We start from the raw sequence: 13,918 nt of genomic DNA on the forward strand, positions 1-13,918 counted from the left end.
TTGTAGCCGGTCTCTGTGTTTTGCATTTCCCTTACTTCAGCACAGATGTACCATGGAGTCGTAGACTTTTTTGTTTGTTTTTTACCACAACACTAATATCTTAAAATATTAATTTTGGAATTTCCAGGTACTGAAGGAGTCAGGAAAACCTGTCAAGGTTGCAGAAAGTGATGTGGATGTAAGTACGAGCTTGTTGACTGCACTAGAAAAAAAACATAAACAAAAATACACTTTAGACTCTGTGATGAGGTTGTGTTTGATAATTTTCAGTTGTTACTTTGATGTCTCGAGAACTTTTTAACCAATCGGTGAAAAGCGTGTTGGTTGGACATTTCAGGATGCTGTAGGTTTTTTTTGTTATATGTTTCTATTACAAACTGCATTGACCTGAATGAACAAAGATATACATATATTCAAGGACCTTTCTATTTGATGCATATTCAGAATATTCATAAACAGGTTTAATGTTTTTATGTAATAGATGAAACAGTCAAACACTCATTCGCTGCCTTTCAGCCAAGGGAACACTTAATTCTAGTTTCTTCTGACTGTTGTGGTTCAGTTGGGAGAAAAGTAAGGGCAATTTAGGCAAAACAAAACATGGATCCTGTGAAAAAAGTGTGGGTGGACACTTAGATTTCAGGAGAAAAAATCTTGCGGAGAATGTTAATAGTCAAAAGCTTTGAGTCTTTCAGTCTGATAATTCCCTGCAGCTTTTCAAACCGTCTTCGTTTTCTCTTATGAAAGTATTTCTCACGATTTACTTCTCACACACAGTTTATTTAAAATTTATGAGCATGTTGTCTGCAATGAATATTTGAGGAGCTCCAACAACAACATCGCCATGGAGACAACTTGTAGATTAATAATTTATTCAGTGGAATATAAAAACCAATGTAGAGTGTAAAAGAAAAAACAATATATACAGAGAGGTACTTTGTTCACATTAAGATTTTCACTTTGAACCTTTTTACATGCATGAAGTGATCCCACCTTTGCTTTCAGTTCAATCAGAGATTAATTAACAAGGCTCTGAGAGTCTGACACTGTAATTAAACATGTCAGGTGGGTTGCACTCACTTTGTTTAATTGCTTCACTCACAGTAATTCTAAGTACACCAAAACGAGACAGCGGAGTTGTAGGGCTGCAAATCTCAAGTGTGCTAAACCCATATGCATTAAAATGGACGTATACACAAGTATGTGTGCCCTCATGTTACTATAATGCTCACACATGCTTACGCTCAGAGACGTTTTCATTCACTGCACCTACACAAACAAGAGGAAGTTGTAAATTAAGCAAATGGGCCTCTTAATTACCAGAGGTCAAGACGCACATACACGCACACACTTTGGTGAGCACTTGAGGCATTTTATCTGTGAGTGTACAAAGGACCCCCCTTCCATTCCTTTCCCTGCCCACTCGACTCTTTGTCTCCATCTGCAGGTGAAGTTGAGTCGGTTATGTGAACAGGACAACATACTAAAGGATCTGGAGGCGAGGATCAGCTCCCTGAAGGACGACAAGGTACACAGTAATAGTTAGAAAGACTTTAAGCCAGCCATGCCAGGACATTCTACCCGCTGTAGTCAGTCAGATGAGTCAGCCTGATTCTGGCTTATCAGTCTGAATGGAAAGTGTTACAAAATTCTAGGAAATACTACATAAAGTGCCCCATACTGTAATTAGTTGAAATATATTTGAGTTTAATAGTTTAAAGCAGCTGTCAAAGTATGTGGCAGCACACATCAGAGTCAAAACAAGTTTCCTGCTAAATGTAACCTTCACTGTCATAATTAGGAAAGTCGACTGAAGTAGAGACAGACGCTTTATTTACCTCAGCTTTTACTGTTACAACCCCACATGAAAGTACACATTCCTCATCAGATTCTGAATACAACAAGGTGTTATTTGCAAAATAATGTAGGGCGTGCAGTTAAAGTCTGACCATATACAGCTCAGGATCTACTTTAATGAAAGTCAGTCGGTATCTCATGGCAGCGCAGCTCTGTGGAAACATGCTGCCCCCTGGAGGTATTTTAAAATAGTCATCTGCTGAATAGTAAGTGTCCATTTATAGAACAGCATTCTACAAACAAGCCAGGGGTCGGTTGCTCTCTGTTCATCTCATGATGATCTCAACCTTGTCTCTTCAGGACAAGCTGGAGAGTGTATTAGATTTGTCCCATCAGCAGATGGAGCAGTACCAGGAACAACCAGCTCATGCCCACAAAATCGCCTACCAGCAGAGGCTGCTGCAGGAAGATCTGGTGACGATCAGGGCGCAAATATCCCGCGTTTCCACGGTATCTATGACTGAGTGTTATTGTATAAACACTCATTTCACAGTCCACACATAATTCTACAAATGCATTTGTTTCAATGCTTGCAGCTGCTTGTTATTATGTGCCATATGTTTAACAGTGTGCCTCTAATACACTTTGTGTGTGTATACAAAGTGTGTATACAACTTAACAGGAAAAAGCTCATGGCCTTTATATCTTATATGATACCGTGTAGATTAATTATTTATTTATTCATCACGTTATAATGTGCTCCATTATTGACTTATGGGTTTTTGGTTTGTATTGTTTTTTTTATGCGGGGAGGCTAAAATGGGCATGTGGGGATGGATGACTGCAGATCAAACCTCCCTACAGGCACAAATAAGAGAACCTGAACCCGTTTACCGTGGGACTATGTATTAAGTCTTTCTGCATGTGTGTGTTTGTTTAATGCAGGAGATGGCACATGCCTGGGAGGAGTACAGCAGGCTTGAGAATTCAGTAGATCAGTTGAGGCTAGCACTGCAGGCACAAATGAACCACAGCTCCACCTCTCAGGTAAAACGTGTTACTGCATGTTAGAGCGGAGCCAATCTAGTTCTGGATTTTCAGTTAAAACAGGCATTTACTCATAGCCTGGATTTTATATGGCGCTTCTTTGTTTTTGAAGACTATTTTTATTTTTATTTTTTTTGTATTTTGTCATCACTATATTGCTCGAGTGCAGACTCTCACCCTCGGAATAAAATAGAAACATTGCATCAGCAATTTTAGAATTGCAACAATTTTTACATAGTGTGTGTCCCTCTGTGTAAAAACAGTTTAATAATATGCTCAAACATAAGTGAACAACTGAAGAGCAAGCAGTTTCATGGCCGGGTGTGGCCTGTTTAATAGTCTTTCTTTTTAGTATTAATCAATAGGTCAGTTGTGGTCTAGAGAATTCTTGATGCAAGTAGAAGAGGGCATCATTCGCCTGAAAAATCACGAGTTGGTAAATTCTTAGAACGGAATGCACAGACAACACAACACCACCAAAAGACCTGCAAAATCAAATCGAGAGCTAAAGTGGAAGACAGTAGAACATTTTCCTTGGTAATAAAAGACATAAGCCCTTTACTAGATGTAGCCAAGTAAGAAAAGCCCTTGAGGAGATGCATATATGTACTAGAGATGGACCGATCCGATATTACGTATCGGTATCGGTCCAATACTGACCTAAGTTACTGGATTGGATATCAGAGAGAAATAAAAAATGTAATCCCATCCACTAAATATCAAAAAAGCTCCTCACAAAACTTGCGACATGGCATAACTCGGCTCATAACCGTAGCACGTCAGAGCAGTATGCATCACGTGATAGAGCGGCTGTGTGTATTTGTAGCCTCGCTACCAAACCGGCATTTCATCTCCAAGAAAGTTATCCCAGAGAGAAGTAAAGCAAGTGTGTAAGTTCATCTCTGAATGTTTGTAAAGCATTCCAAAATGAAATCACATCAAATATGAGGTGAACTGAGTCGGATTCCTTCTGCTGATTTTGTCTTTATGTTGTTATACAGCAAGAGAAAGCTGAGATGAAGCGCGAGCTGTGGAGGATTGAAGATGTGATGGCCGGACTGAGTGCCAGCAAAGCCAACTACAAGATTACCATCGACTCTGTCCAGAACCCAGGTAGAGAGCCCAAAACCAGAGGACTCAGTGCAGGGACTGGTAATGATAACCAGATAGGAAGAGAGTCATTAAGATCCAATAAAGGCCTTGATCTCAACACACCTTGTAGGTGTATAGCTAAAAATGGCCACATGGTCTGATATTTAGTATTTTATATTCTGTGCATATTGTGCTGTAATTACTATTACAGTGAGTCTGACTATGTCACTGACTTTCACTCCCTGTTCTTCTGCTTTCCAGTCAAACTTGGATTGAAACTGTATTTCTCTTACTCCTTCTCTCAGTGTAAATGAATAAGAAATTCTTCCCGTGCCTGGGTGTAAACCTCAGTGTAAAACGTCTTATATTTAAAATCTAAATTCTGATTTCTCTGCATTCACACATCCCACCAGAGAGGAAATTAGTGCCTTCAGTGTCAGAACCAGCAGTGCCTTCTCCCAGTGCAGAGATTCAGCCTCCTCCTCGCAGCTCCATCCCAAACATCCACTCTTATACTTTGCCTCACAGCACTGTGCCAAAGTGGGTGAGTGCCACAGCTCTGCTGGTAAAAACGTCAGAGTCAGCTGAAAGTTAACTTTCACGAAGTTGCTGGATTTAGTCTAAATGAAATGTTATCAGCAAAATAACGATGCTTTCTTGTCCTCGTTGCTGCACAGGCAGAGGACAGTGCCCCACCCAGGCCACCACTGCCTCGCCAGTACGACTATGAGGATATACCTCCTGTGGTTCCGCCCCTCCCCAAAGAGGCCTCAGTTATCCGCCACACATCGGTGCGTGGGCTGAAGCGCCAGTCAGATGAGAGGAAGAGGGACAGAGAAAGTGGGCAATATGTTGTCAATGGAGACTATAAGGTACGCCGCCATTTACTCCCTGTTGTTGTGTTAATTCTGTGTGTATTTTCTCTACAGGTTAGATCAGTTAAATATCTCATTTTATATTGTTCGCTGCAGCCAAAGAAGTCTATCCAGTCCAACTTCCTGTTTAATCTTTTCTGGTTTCAGGCTGACTTGCGTTCATACCTGAGTGAACCAGAGCTGCCAGGAGTAAACCACCACAACATTGGGTCTGACACTGACTATCAGTATTTCTCAAGTAAAGGTATCTGAAAAGTAATGTGTAAATGATATATGGTATCTGACTGGAAAAGGTTTCCTGTTGAACTTGATTACACAATTTTAAAGCAGCCAGTGATTTCCCATCAGCATTGTGTAGTCTAGTTACAGTATATTTTAAATACCATGAAAAGTCCTGGCTACATACATATTTAAAAATACAGAATAGAGTTGTGTTATGATGGGATGGAGATGTAAAAGATGGAGGTGTAATCATAAAAAGATTCAAAGAGGAAGTGTGTAGTGGAAAATACTTATTTTAATAAGAAACTAAGATGAAGTCTCTTTAGACTTGAGTATTCATCAGTTAAAATTTGAAACATGCTCTTATTAAATGGTACATGGACTGGTACTTACACAGGGCTTTTCTACTCTGACTACTCAAAGCTGCTTATCTCGCTAATAAGCCTTCCTTTAGTTATAGAATTGTCATCATTTGGAGGCTGATGTTTGACAGTGGATGATTATCTGGAATTTAATTAACATTTTTAAAATCTAAAATGTAACATTTTTTAAAATAAAGAATCTGATTTTGTAAACAGTTTTTACGTTTGCCAATTACATGAAGGCATCTTTTAATGTTGATTCTTTTTATAACACCTGACCCCTCAGACAGCACAACATTTGTATATTAATTCAAGTCCATATTCCTAGTAGATATTCCATAAGAGATTTCAATGTTTTCATTAAATTAATTTACTGCTCTTGTTATTTTCTTGGTCTGTCAGGCTCCTCCTCTCGACAGAACCAGTCCAACTCATCTCATCTCATCTCATCCTACGTCACCCTAAGGAGAGGACTTGGGAGCTCTGCAGCAAAGGTGAGTAAAGACAATAAACTGGACAAACTCAGGGTTTGTCTGTTTTTAAAAGCCTGTTGTTGTTTTTTTTGTGAGTCCTGTTTTAATCTTATGTTCAATTACGTGTTTGTTTTTGTTTTTAATATGATATGTTTGCAAACTGACACCACTGGAAAAATCTCTCACTACAACTTTCTCCCAGTTTTGTCACTCGGTTTGTGGACCATCTGTGTGAGCAGTAGAAACAGATTTTTTGCATCTGTATCCAGGCAAATTGATTTTTCTTTTGCATTTACTACTTCTGCTATTTTACTACTATTTTACTACTTCTGCTATTTTACTGTTTGGTTTTGTGTCCATTTTGTTTTCTGCCACTTTTGATCTGTCTTATTGGTCCAGACCCAGATCTTCGAATGTGTCCAGTCTAACTGATATATTTGGCAGTGTGGATGAAAAAAAGCTTTCTTGATTAGGTCCAGTTAGCACCGTGTGAGGACGAATGATTAGTCAGTCAATGATTCTGGTGGGATAGAAACCACTGTAAAGCTGTAAGATGGATATTTTAAAGAGCCAGTGTTTGCTTTCTTTCAGCAGCTGTCAGCCATGGCTACAGTTTTAACTTTGCTCTACTTCACTCTTACAATCTCAATAAAAAGCAGCATGTTGGCATGGCTATGCATCTAATTGGCTTCATAGTAAGGTGGATAGTTGATCTCTAATGATTGGTTAGGGTGGACTGTATCCTCTCCCAAATGGAAACTGTTAGAGTGGATATGTGGTCTGAGTGAAGATAGAAACTGGGATTTAAGGGTGGGAATTCAGACTTCTTCTCTTATAGCACTAACCAAACATCCCCATGTCATACCAAAGCTTTCCTTGTTCTGTTTTTTCCTGCCTTTACTCACTAGGAAAGACCTAAGAGTGCCTTGGAGTGTCTGTCATCAACTTCCGAAGTCCTGCAGCCCTCGAGCAGCCAGGCCAGAGGCCGAATGACTGCGGAGGAGCAGCTGGAACGAATGAAGCGCCACCAGAAAGCGTTAATTCGGGAGCGCAAGAGGAACCTCAGCCAGGGCGAGCGTTCCAGCACGGGCCTGTCTGCCTCCAGTGTCACCGCCCAACGCTCGTCGTCCTCCTCAAGGCTGCCCTCGAGCACGTCCGACCCTCCAGCCTCCGTACGTTACTCCCAACCCCACCGCAGCAGCAGCAGGCACAGGGAGCACCACCTCCACCACCAGAGCTGATATGCCACGCTCCCACCCCCAGCCACATAATATACTAGTGGAAATGCTAACACACTAGCACTGCCTGCCTTGTGTAACCACTAGCCACTGATGGTAGCCAAAAGCACTAACAAGCTAAAGGGCGGGACTGACTACAGCTGGCTAGCTAGCGTGGATAATACTATAAGAAGAGTTGGAGAGAAAAGGAGCACAGGGGATTGTGGGTAATGCTTGGCTAGTTTCAGACCAGAAAAAAAGATGCCCTGTCTATTTTATTTTATTATTTAAAGGTTCAGGTGAAAGTGAACTTTATTTCCACTGCTCCCTGGTGGGACCTCACTGACACAGTTCTGAATGTAAATCCATTGAGAAGAGGAGTGAGCTGAAGGCATCAATCTGCCTTCCTGTCTCAGTTTTAGTCACCACAAAGTAGAGAAAAGAATCCATTTATGTACATCTACATACTGTGTACTTGTACACTTTTATTTATTTACTGAGTGATATTTTCAGTATACAGCTGTACAGTTATATTTTGTAGAGATTTGGTATTTAGAGCATATAAAAGAGTGAGGGAAAATGTCAGAAAAAGAAAATATACATTTTCAAGTTGATGAAATGAAGACAGATGCAATGTTACAAAAAAAAAATCATGATCCCGCCTCCCTGCTTTCTTTTCTTCACTCAAAATCCAAGTGCCTTGTTATGTTGACGATCTTTTTTGCCTTTGTCCTAAATGTACCTCCTTAATCAGCATTTTAGCTAATCATGGTGTGTTTACAGCATGCGTCCCCACTTCAGAATCATAGATTATGTGCAATAGCAGAGTTTAGTCAGGAAGTTGTGGGGACAGTGCTGGTTTTTATCCCTAAAGGAAAACTTTGACATTTGACACTTAGAGTAAATCTAGCTTACAGCTAGCTGTGCCCCTTGGTCTCAGTGAAGAATACCGTAGATGCTAATGTGCTTGGATGGAAAAAAAATATTGAAGCTTAAAATGTCAAAGTCTTCCTGTAAGGTTACATGACACACGATAACTGCCGTACTGGTGTTATGATAGCAGACTAACCAAATGTTTAACCACACAGCTGTGAGAGCTGCCTGTAAATCAACTACATTTCCCATAAACCCTTGAAATCAAATTTTCCTATAACAGTAAGCAATACATAGCTTGTCACCTTCTGCTAATCATTTTCACCCTTTTCAGTGCACATGATGATAATAATGATATCGATAACAATAATGATAATGCCAGAGTATATTTTATTTTTATGTACTTCACCAGCATTAGACATGTTTATTTATACATCATTTTTTAAACTACATAATTACTTTTTAGCTTTTGACTGTGTTTCATAATTACACTGACATTTTTAATGTTGGAAAAGAAAGATGGCCTGTTTTGTTTTTTTATAGAGCATAATAATACATGACTGGATAAAGCAACTGGGCTGAAATGCAATAAAAAAATATGTGTGTGTGAACAAAAAGTGGACAACTTTGTCACAGGAGATCTGTGGGAAAATTAAACAACTTTTAGTGATCTGAGGCATTAATGTCCTTAAGAGAGGAAAAAAAAGAAATTTGTCTTTATCAGATTTACAAAGATGCATTAAAGAGATTTTTTGCTTATTTTTACTCCGTGTATTGTTGACACATTTCCTGCTAACATTTGAAACAAATAACCCCTGTTACTGTTGTTCTAGTTATGTTCCTTCAAATGGCACAGCTGTCCACTCCTTGTTTTCAGTCAGATATTCACCCCAAAAGCTCTTCTGCCATATTGTCTTTATCTTTTCACACCTACATAAAGCCTATCAGATCAAAGTGTGGAGTAGTAACACGAGGATGCTCAGTTGGAGAGTAGAAATATAGTAAAGAACTTAAAGAAGTGAATTGCTAATCGCCACCTAATTCTGTGTAATCGAGAAGCAATGCACAACTCTTTCCCCTTTTCTTTTCTATCATGTAGAGATTTGCACTTGACAATAAAGAGTTTCTTGCTTCTGAATCTGTTCTTTGCTGTGTTCTTCCTAATCCGGTGGGGGTTTGAGGAATCTGTGCCTGCATGGTCTTCTCTTTTTATCTCTGTCCTTCTGTGTGCGATTGATTCTCCTGAGCACAGCAAGGCATGGGATGCAGTGTTTCTCAGAGCATGTGAAAGCACCAGCAGCTCAGACCCTGCTGCAGGCTACTGGAGTGGGAAGGTTGCATGCATGGCTTTGATGCTCCTTGGATGATTACTCTCAAGTACCTCTCACCCCACACACACACACACACACACACACACACACACACACACACACACACACACACACACACACACACACAAACAAAGAAGAAAGGGCAGATCCAGAAACACATACGAATCATTTGGCTGTCTTGTAGTTGCTTGTGGTTACAATGCTAAGAACAGTCTTTTCAAATTCTTGGGTGAACTTGCTGTAATTACTCCTGGTTACACGAGTGATGTGATTATGTTTGCCTCTCTCTGTCTGAACCACAGCTTAATGCAGTAACATTACACATGCACGCAGGTAGAGTTTCTTTGTGTAGTCAGTCTTATCCTGCACAACATTTTTATTTTTATTTTTTTGTGGAACCAGTACTTTTAGCAGTGTTGATTAAAAACATGTTTCAGTGACCCAGATATTTAATTTATTATTAATTAATTTATACATTTTTGTAATTTTAAAAATTTTAATCTGTCAAGTTACTTTTTTACTAATGCCTTCATCTCTGAAAAAAACCATTACAGCCTAAAAGAACTTCTAATATGTACAGCAGCTGATGCTTTAACTTTAATCTTGCAGTTACTGCAGGAAATCTGACCTGGAATCATTATTTATAAACACTGTGTACATCAGATTTGGCTAATCTGTCATTCTGATAATAATGGTATTAATATTTAACACACAAGACTGTTCCTTAACTAAATGATTCAAGATTCTATTAATGATAAGAATAGGGTTTTTCCCCCCCCCCCACAGTGTGGTAAGCTTTTAATTCTGACTCGTCCCCCTTGCAGGTGTTTGACTGGCAGGAGGAGCGACCTGTGGCAGAAGGTCAAAGCGATGAAGGGTGGAATCCAGTCAAAGAGAGGGGCAGGATCCAGTCAGATGAGTGGGTGACAGTAACAGCTACACGCATAAGAGAGGTGGATGTGGAACCTCTCGACTATGACCTGGATATCAGCCGAGAGGTACACACACATGTGACTTCAGTTAGAAGCAGCTCAGTGAGAAAGTCACAGCATCACTAATACAGAGGTTTCTTCCTGTCAAAGAGTTTGAGGCTTGGTCCTGAAAGTTCCCTGACATGATTTTTGCTGTGATTTGGTGTTTAATGAAAAGAAAAATTCATTTGAAATAAAAATCTCTACCTTTCAAACCACAGACCAATGTGTGTGACTAACTGTTTGCCCAACATGCAGCTGTCCAAACCAGAAAAAGTTCTCATCCCTGAGCGCTACATTGAGTCTGACACCGATGAGCCTCTTAGTCCAGAGGAGCTGGAGGAACGTGCCCGTCGGGCTGAGCGAATCAAGACCCTGCTGGCCAAATCCAGGTAGATGGTGCTCATACCGAAGTTATACCAGTTGAAGGAATTTAGGGGTAAAGATGTCGTTTTTTTTGCACTTGGATATATACCAGGTGGGAGGTAAGGCCTTAGTGGTAATACATCAGATACATTAACACTTGTTTGTGTGTGTGCATGTCATTCTGTCTGTAAATATGGTAGAAGGAAAGGTTCAGTGTAGTTAGCGGAGCAGAGTGGGGTCAACAATCCACTGAAATTATCCTTAGGTCTTCAAAGTCAACTTAATGTTTTATTGGTTGACAAAAATCTTTTTAACTTAGAAACTATGATTCTGTGCTGTGTATTATCAATACATAGAAAGTACTGTATAAAGATTTTAAATACATCATATTTTATATCTCACCTCTCCTTCAAGGTCAAATAAGGTCAAACTTTCATAAAATGTCTTTTATCTTAAAAACTATGATTAAAATTCTGCTGCCTTTGTTTGTGTTTGCAACATGTAGGAAATGATACTGGTTTATGGGGACTCTAAATATCACATTAGAGTTTGCATCCAAATATCATATCACATTTGACCTCTAACCTCACTTTTACGTTTCATGTCTGCCTTTCTTTTAACTGGACCCCAAAATGCGTAACATCTTTTAAGAAAGTACTGTCAAAGGAAAGAGAATGAATCCAATAAAAAATAATAAGGTTTGTGCTCTCTGAGTGCTTGTTATTAATAATCCCACAATCATTATACGTATTCAAAAGGGAAATTAAGTACTGTAAATGTACCAAACATCTCCTGTGTGCTTTCTGAATAATTTCCATAACTGTTTTCATGGTCGATAGGTCCATAAAGCTTCTTAGTTCAAGTGTGCTGTTCAAATCAACACTATATAGTCAGTCTCATTTGTGTCCTTTTATGCAGTGTCCAGAACATACAGCCATCTGCACCGCTGGACTTCACTGAGCTGGATTCAGCTCTGCAGCAGCAGGAAAGGATCATGAATGTGTCCCAGATGCTGGCTTCAGAGGCCTCGCGCAAGAGCAAGCTTGTTGCAGGTTAGTTAGACAAACATCCACAGCAAAGTTTTTCTCGACTGCACTTCTGAGCCTTCATGAACACATTTTAAATACCTTAACTTTTACTAGAAGCCCAAGTCATGCCTAAAATGAGACCACTGCAAAGTAAAGGCCAACCAGAAGGTCCTTGCTTTGCCGAACTATCCAATAAACCTCAGTTATCAAATGTGAACCTGATAACAATTCTCACAGAAAGTACAAAACAAAATCCTTTTTCTCGAGTCTCTCATCTGTTTTCGTTTGTGGCTGCCACTGTAGTTGCCTATGGTTACAATCAATTCTTGTTTTACTCATGGTTTAGTGGTAGTGGTAGACTTTTAGCAGGAAAAATCTTAGATCGACATCTCAGTCTGGCAAAGTGTGATTTTTTTCATTGTCCCTGGTGTGTAGGGACTGAAAGACTGGAGAGCTGGTGAGCATATCTGGTCCAGGTACACCTGCCCTGACCTCCAGTTCATGTTGTGTGAATTTATTGTGTCTGTTGTGTGTATGTCTAAGTATATGTTGTTTTGTCAGGGTAAGGAATGTGCACAGATTGGTGACAAAAGTTCTTGGGTTTTTTTAAAATCTTTATCTCTCCATTTAATACTTTTTCCCTAGAACATCTGTGGACAGTCCTGGTTTCTTTATTTCTGGGTGATATTCTATCCAAAGAGCCCCAGGGAGCAGGTTTCACATTGATATATTTGACTTCTATAATAAAATGTGTCTGCTAACCAAAATAAAATGACCCATTTTGAGCCTAAAAAAAGCCACTGTAGCCCAATGAACTCAAAGCTTGGATTTCCCTTTAACACAGTGAGAGCTCAGTGACAGCTGCTGACAAAACATGGCTCATAATTTATAAGTTATTCATAATTTATTGTAAATTTCTTGGCTGAATCCTCCTTTTAACTTTGAACTCTGCTGGAGTGAAGGGAAGCAAGCAGTTCATTAGAAATTCAAGGGAAATTGTTCCAGAAGACCAATTCGTTGATCAGTTGGAGCTCATCTCTAGTCAAAATCCGACTTTGTGAAACCTGCCAGATATTCCCCATCAGGAATCATTTCGAATGAAGTGGAGATGCTGCTTTGGTGAAACCATTGTGGCCTTTCTGATTCCAGTGGTGTTTTGGTACAGGTGGGCTGTTGATCTTTAAAAGCAGTTGATTGAACTGTTTGACCTGCATCAAACAGTTCAATCAAATGATGTCTTTTGTTTGGTTTTATGTTCAAAGTAATGTTGATAGGCACCTGATTCAGGGCTCCTCCACGTATGCATAAACTGTTTACAAGGGACATATTTTTTGAGGGGAAAATAATCCTACATCTTGTTTGCTGGAAATATGTTTGTATTCTGCACAGAATAATCTGCTGTGTAGACCTCAGGGTGGTCCTGTGGCCTATTGCACTGGGACATTGGAGACTTTGAGTCGTGAGGGTTGCTGGGTGGGTCCTCTGTGGATTGAGCATATTCAGGTGCCTCCCACTGACACTCAGATTGGGATTTAGGAAGTGTTGATGTTGGATCAGCGCCTTTGTTTGTTTTGTGTAATCTTTGAAATGTTCCTGAACAGTTTTGTGGATTTATCACTGTTAAAATCTGTCAGTGTTTTTATATATATGTGTATGTGTGTGTTTTGGTAATAAAATATGAGTGCAGTAAAATCTACTGATGAAACAACTTTTCTTTTTCTTTCCTCCAGCAAGAGCTACTGCAGACCACTGATCCACAGGAACGACCGGTGCAACAAAACGGAGTCTTTGTGAAAGGAGCTTGAACTGGAAGGATCTAATCATTGGAAGTGGACTGATTTACATATAACAAATGCCTTTTTTTAATGATTGAGGACTAAACACATTTTTTCAAGAGTTTTTCATTCATATTTCTGAAGTGGTATCAGGTTTTCTTGCTTCTGCAATTACACTGCACATTTAAGTAATTATTTTTAACACAAGTTAGTTGCTTTTTTAAACTCTACATTTACTTTACCTGTACTGTTGACATGAAAGTTTTAGCTGGATTTCATTTCAGCTGGATTTCAGTTTTAAATTGCAGCGAGATCACTTTGACCATTATTTATTGCAGTGTTTAGCTTCATGGGCTTCATATACTTTCCCAGCACTGTCACTTGATGATCCAGAACCCGTCAGTCATCACAAAAGCATTAAAAAATAATACAGTTTAACACATTAAAAGAAGTTATTACAAAAATAAATATTAAGATTGAAAATGTTTA

The 13,918-nt window shown here is 39.4% G+C and overlaps 1 protein-coding gene across 8 annotated transcripts in view; it reads left to right on the forward strand.

The window, feature by feature from the left end:
* LOC147325130 (pleckstrin homology domain-containing family A member 7-like) overlaps nt 1-13,918 on the forward strand; it is a 143,197-nt gene extending 129,279 nt beyond the window's left edge. For 6 of the 8 annotated variants that reach the window (XM_086299453.1, XM_086299455.1, XM_086299457.1 and 3 more), the window contains 15 exons: nt 128-178; nt 1,448-1,528; nt 2,158-2,307; nt 2,743-2,844; nt 3,846-3,957; nt 4,350-4,480; nt 4,614-4,808; nt 4,959-5,055; nt 5,798-5,889; nt 6,777-7,040; nt 10,114-10,287; nt 10,519-10,652; nt 11,545-11,678; nt 12,090-12,130; nt 13,385-13,918. In XM_086299453.1, the coding sequence (XP_086155579.1) occupies nt 128-178; nt 1,448-1,528; nt 2,158-2,307; nt 2,743-2,844; nt 3,846-3,957; nt 4,350-4,480; nt 4,614-4,808; nt 4,959-5,055; nt 5,798-5,889; nt 6,777-7,040; nt 10,114-10,287; nt 10,519-10,652; nt 11,545-11,678; nt 12,090-12,115 (1,743 nt within the window). In that variant the 3' untranslated portion in view covers nt 12,116-12,130; nt 13,385-13,918. The remainder of the gene's footprint in view (nt 1-127; nt 179-1,447; nt 1,529-2,157; nt 2,308-2,742; nt 2,845-3,845; nt 3,958-4,349; nt 4,481-4,613; nt 4,809-4,958; nt 5,056-5,797; nt 5,890-6,776; nt 7,041-10,113; nt 10,288-10,518; nt 10,653-11,544; nt 11,679-12,089; nt 12,131-13,384) is intronic. The other 2 variants (XM_086299461.1, XM_086299454.1) reach the window with 2 other exon arrangements.

The sequence above is a fragment of the Aulonocara sp. 'chitande type north' Nkhata Bay genome, linkage group LG7 (assembly GCF_057382095.1).
Source record: "Aulonocara sp. 'chitande type north' Nkhata Bay isolate Kocher_YH1m ecotype deep benthic linkage group LG7, A_spYH_male_GT1.1, whole genome shotgun sequence".
NCBI lineage: Eukaryota > Metazoa > Chordata > Actinopteri > Cichliformes > Cichlidae > Aulonocara > Aulonocara sp. 'chitande type north' Nkhata Bay.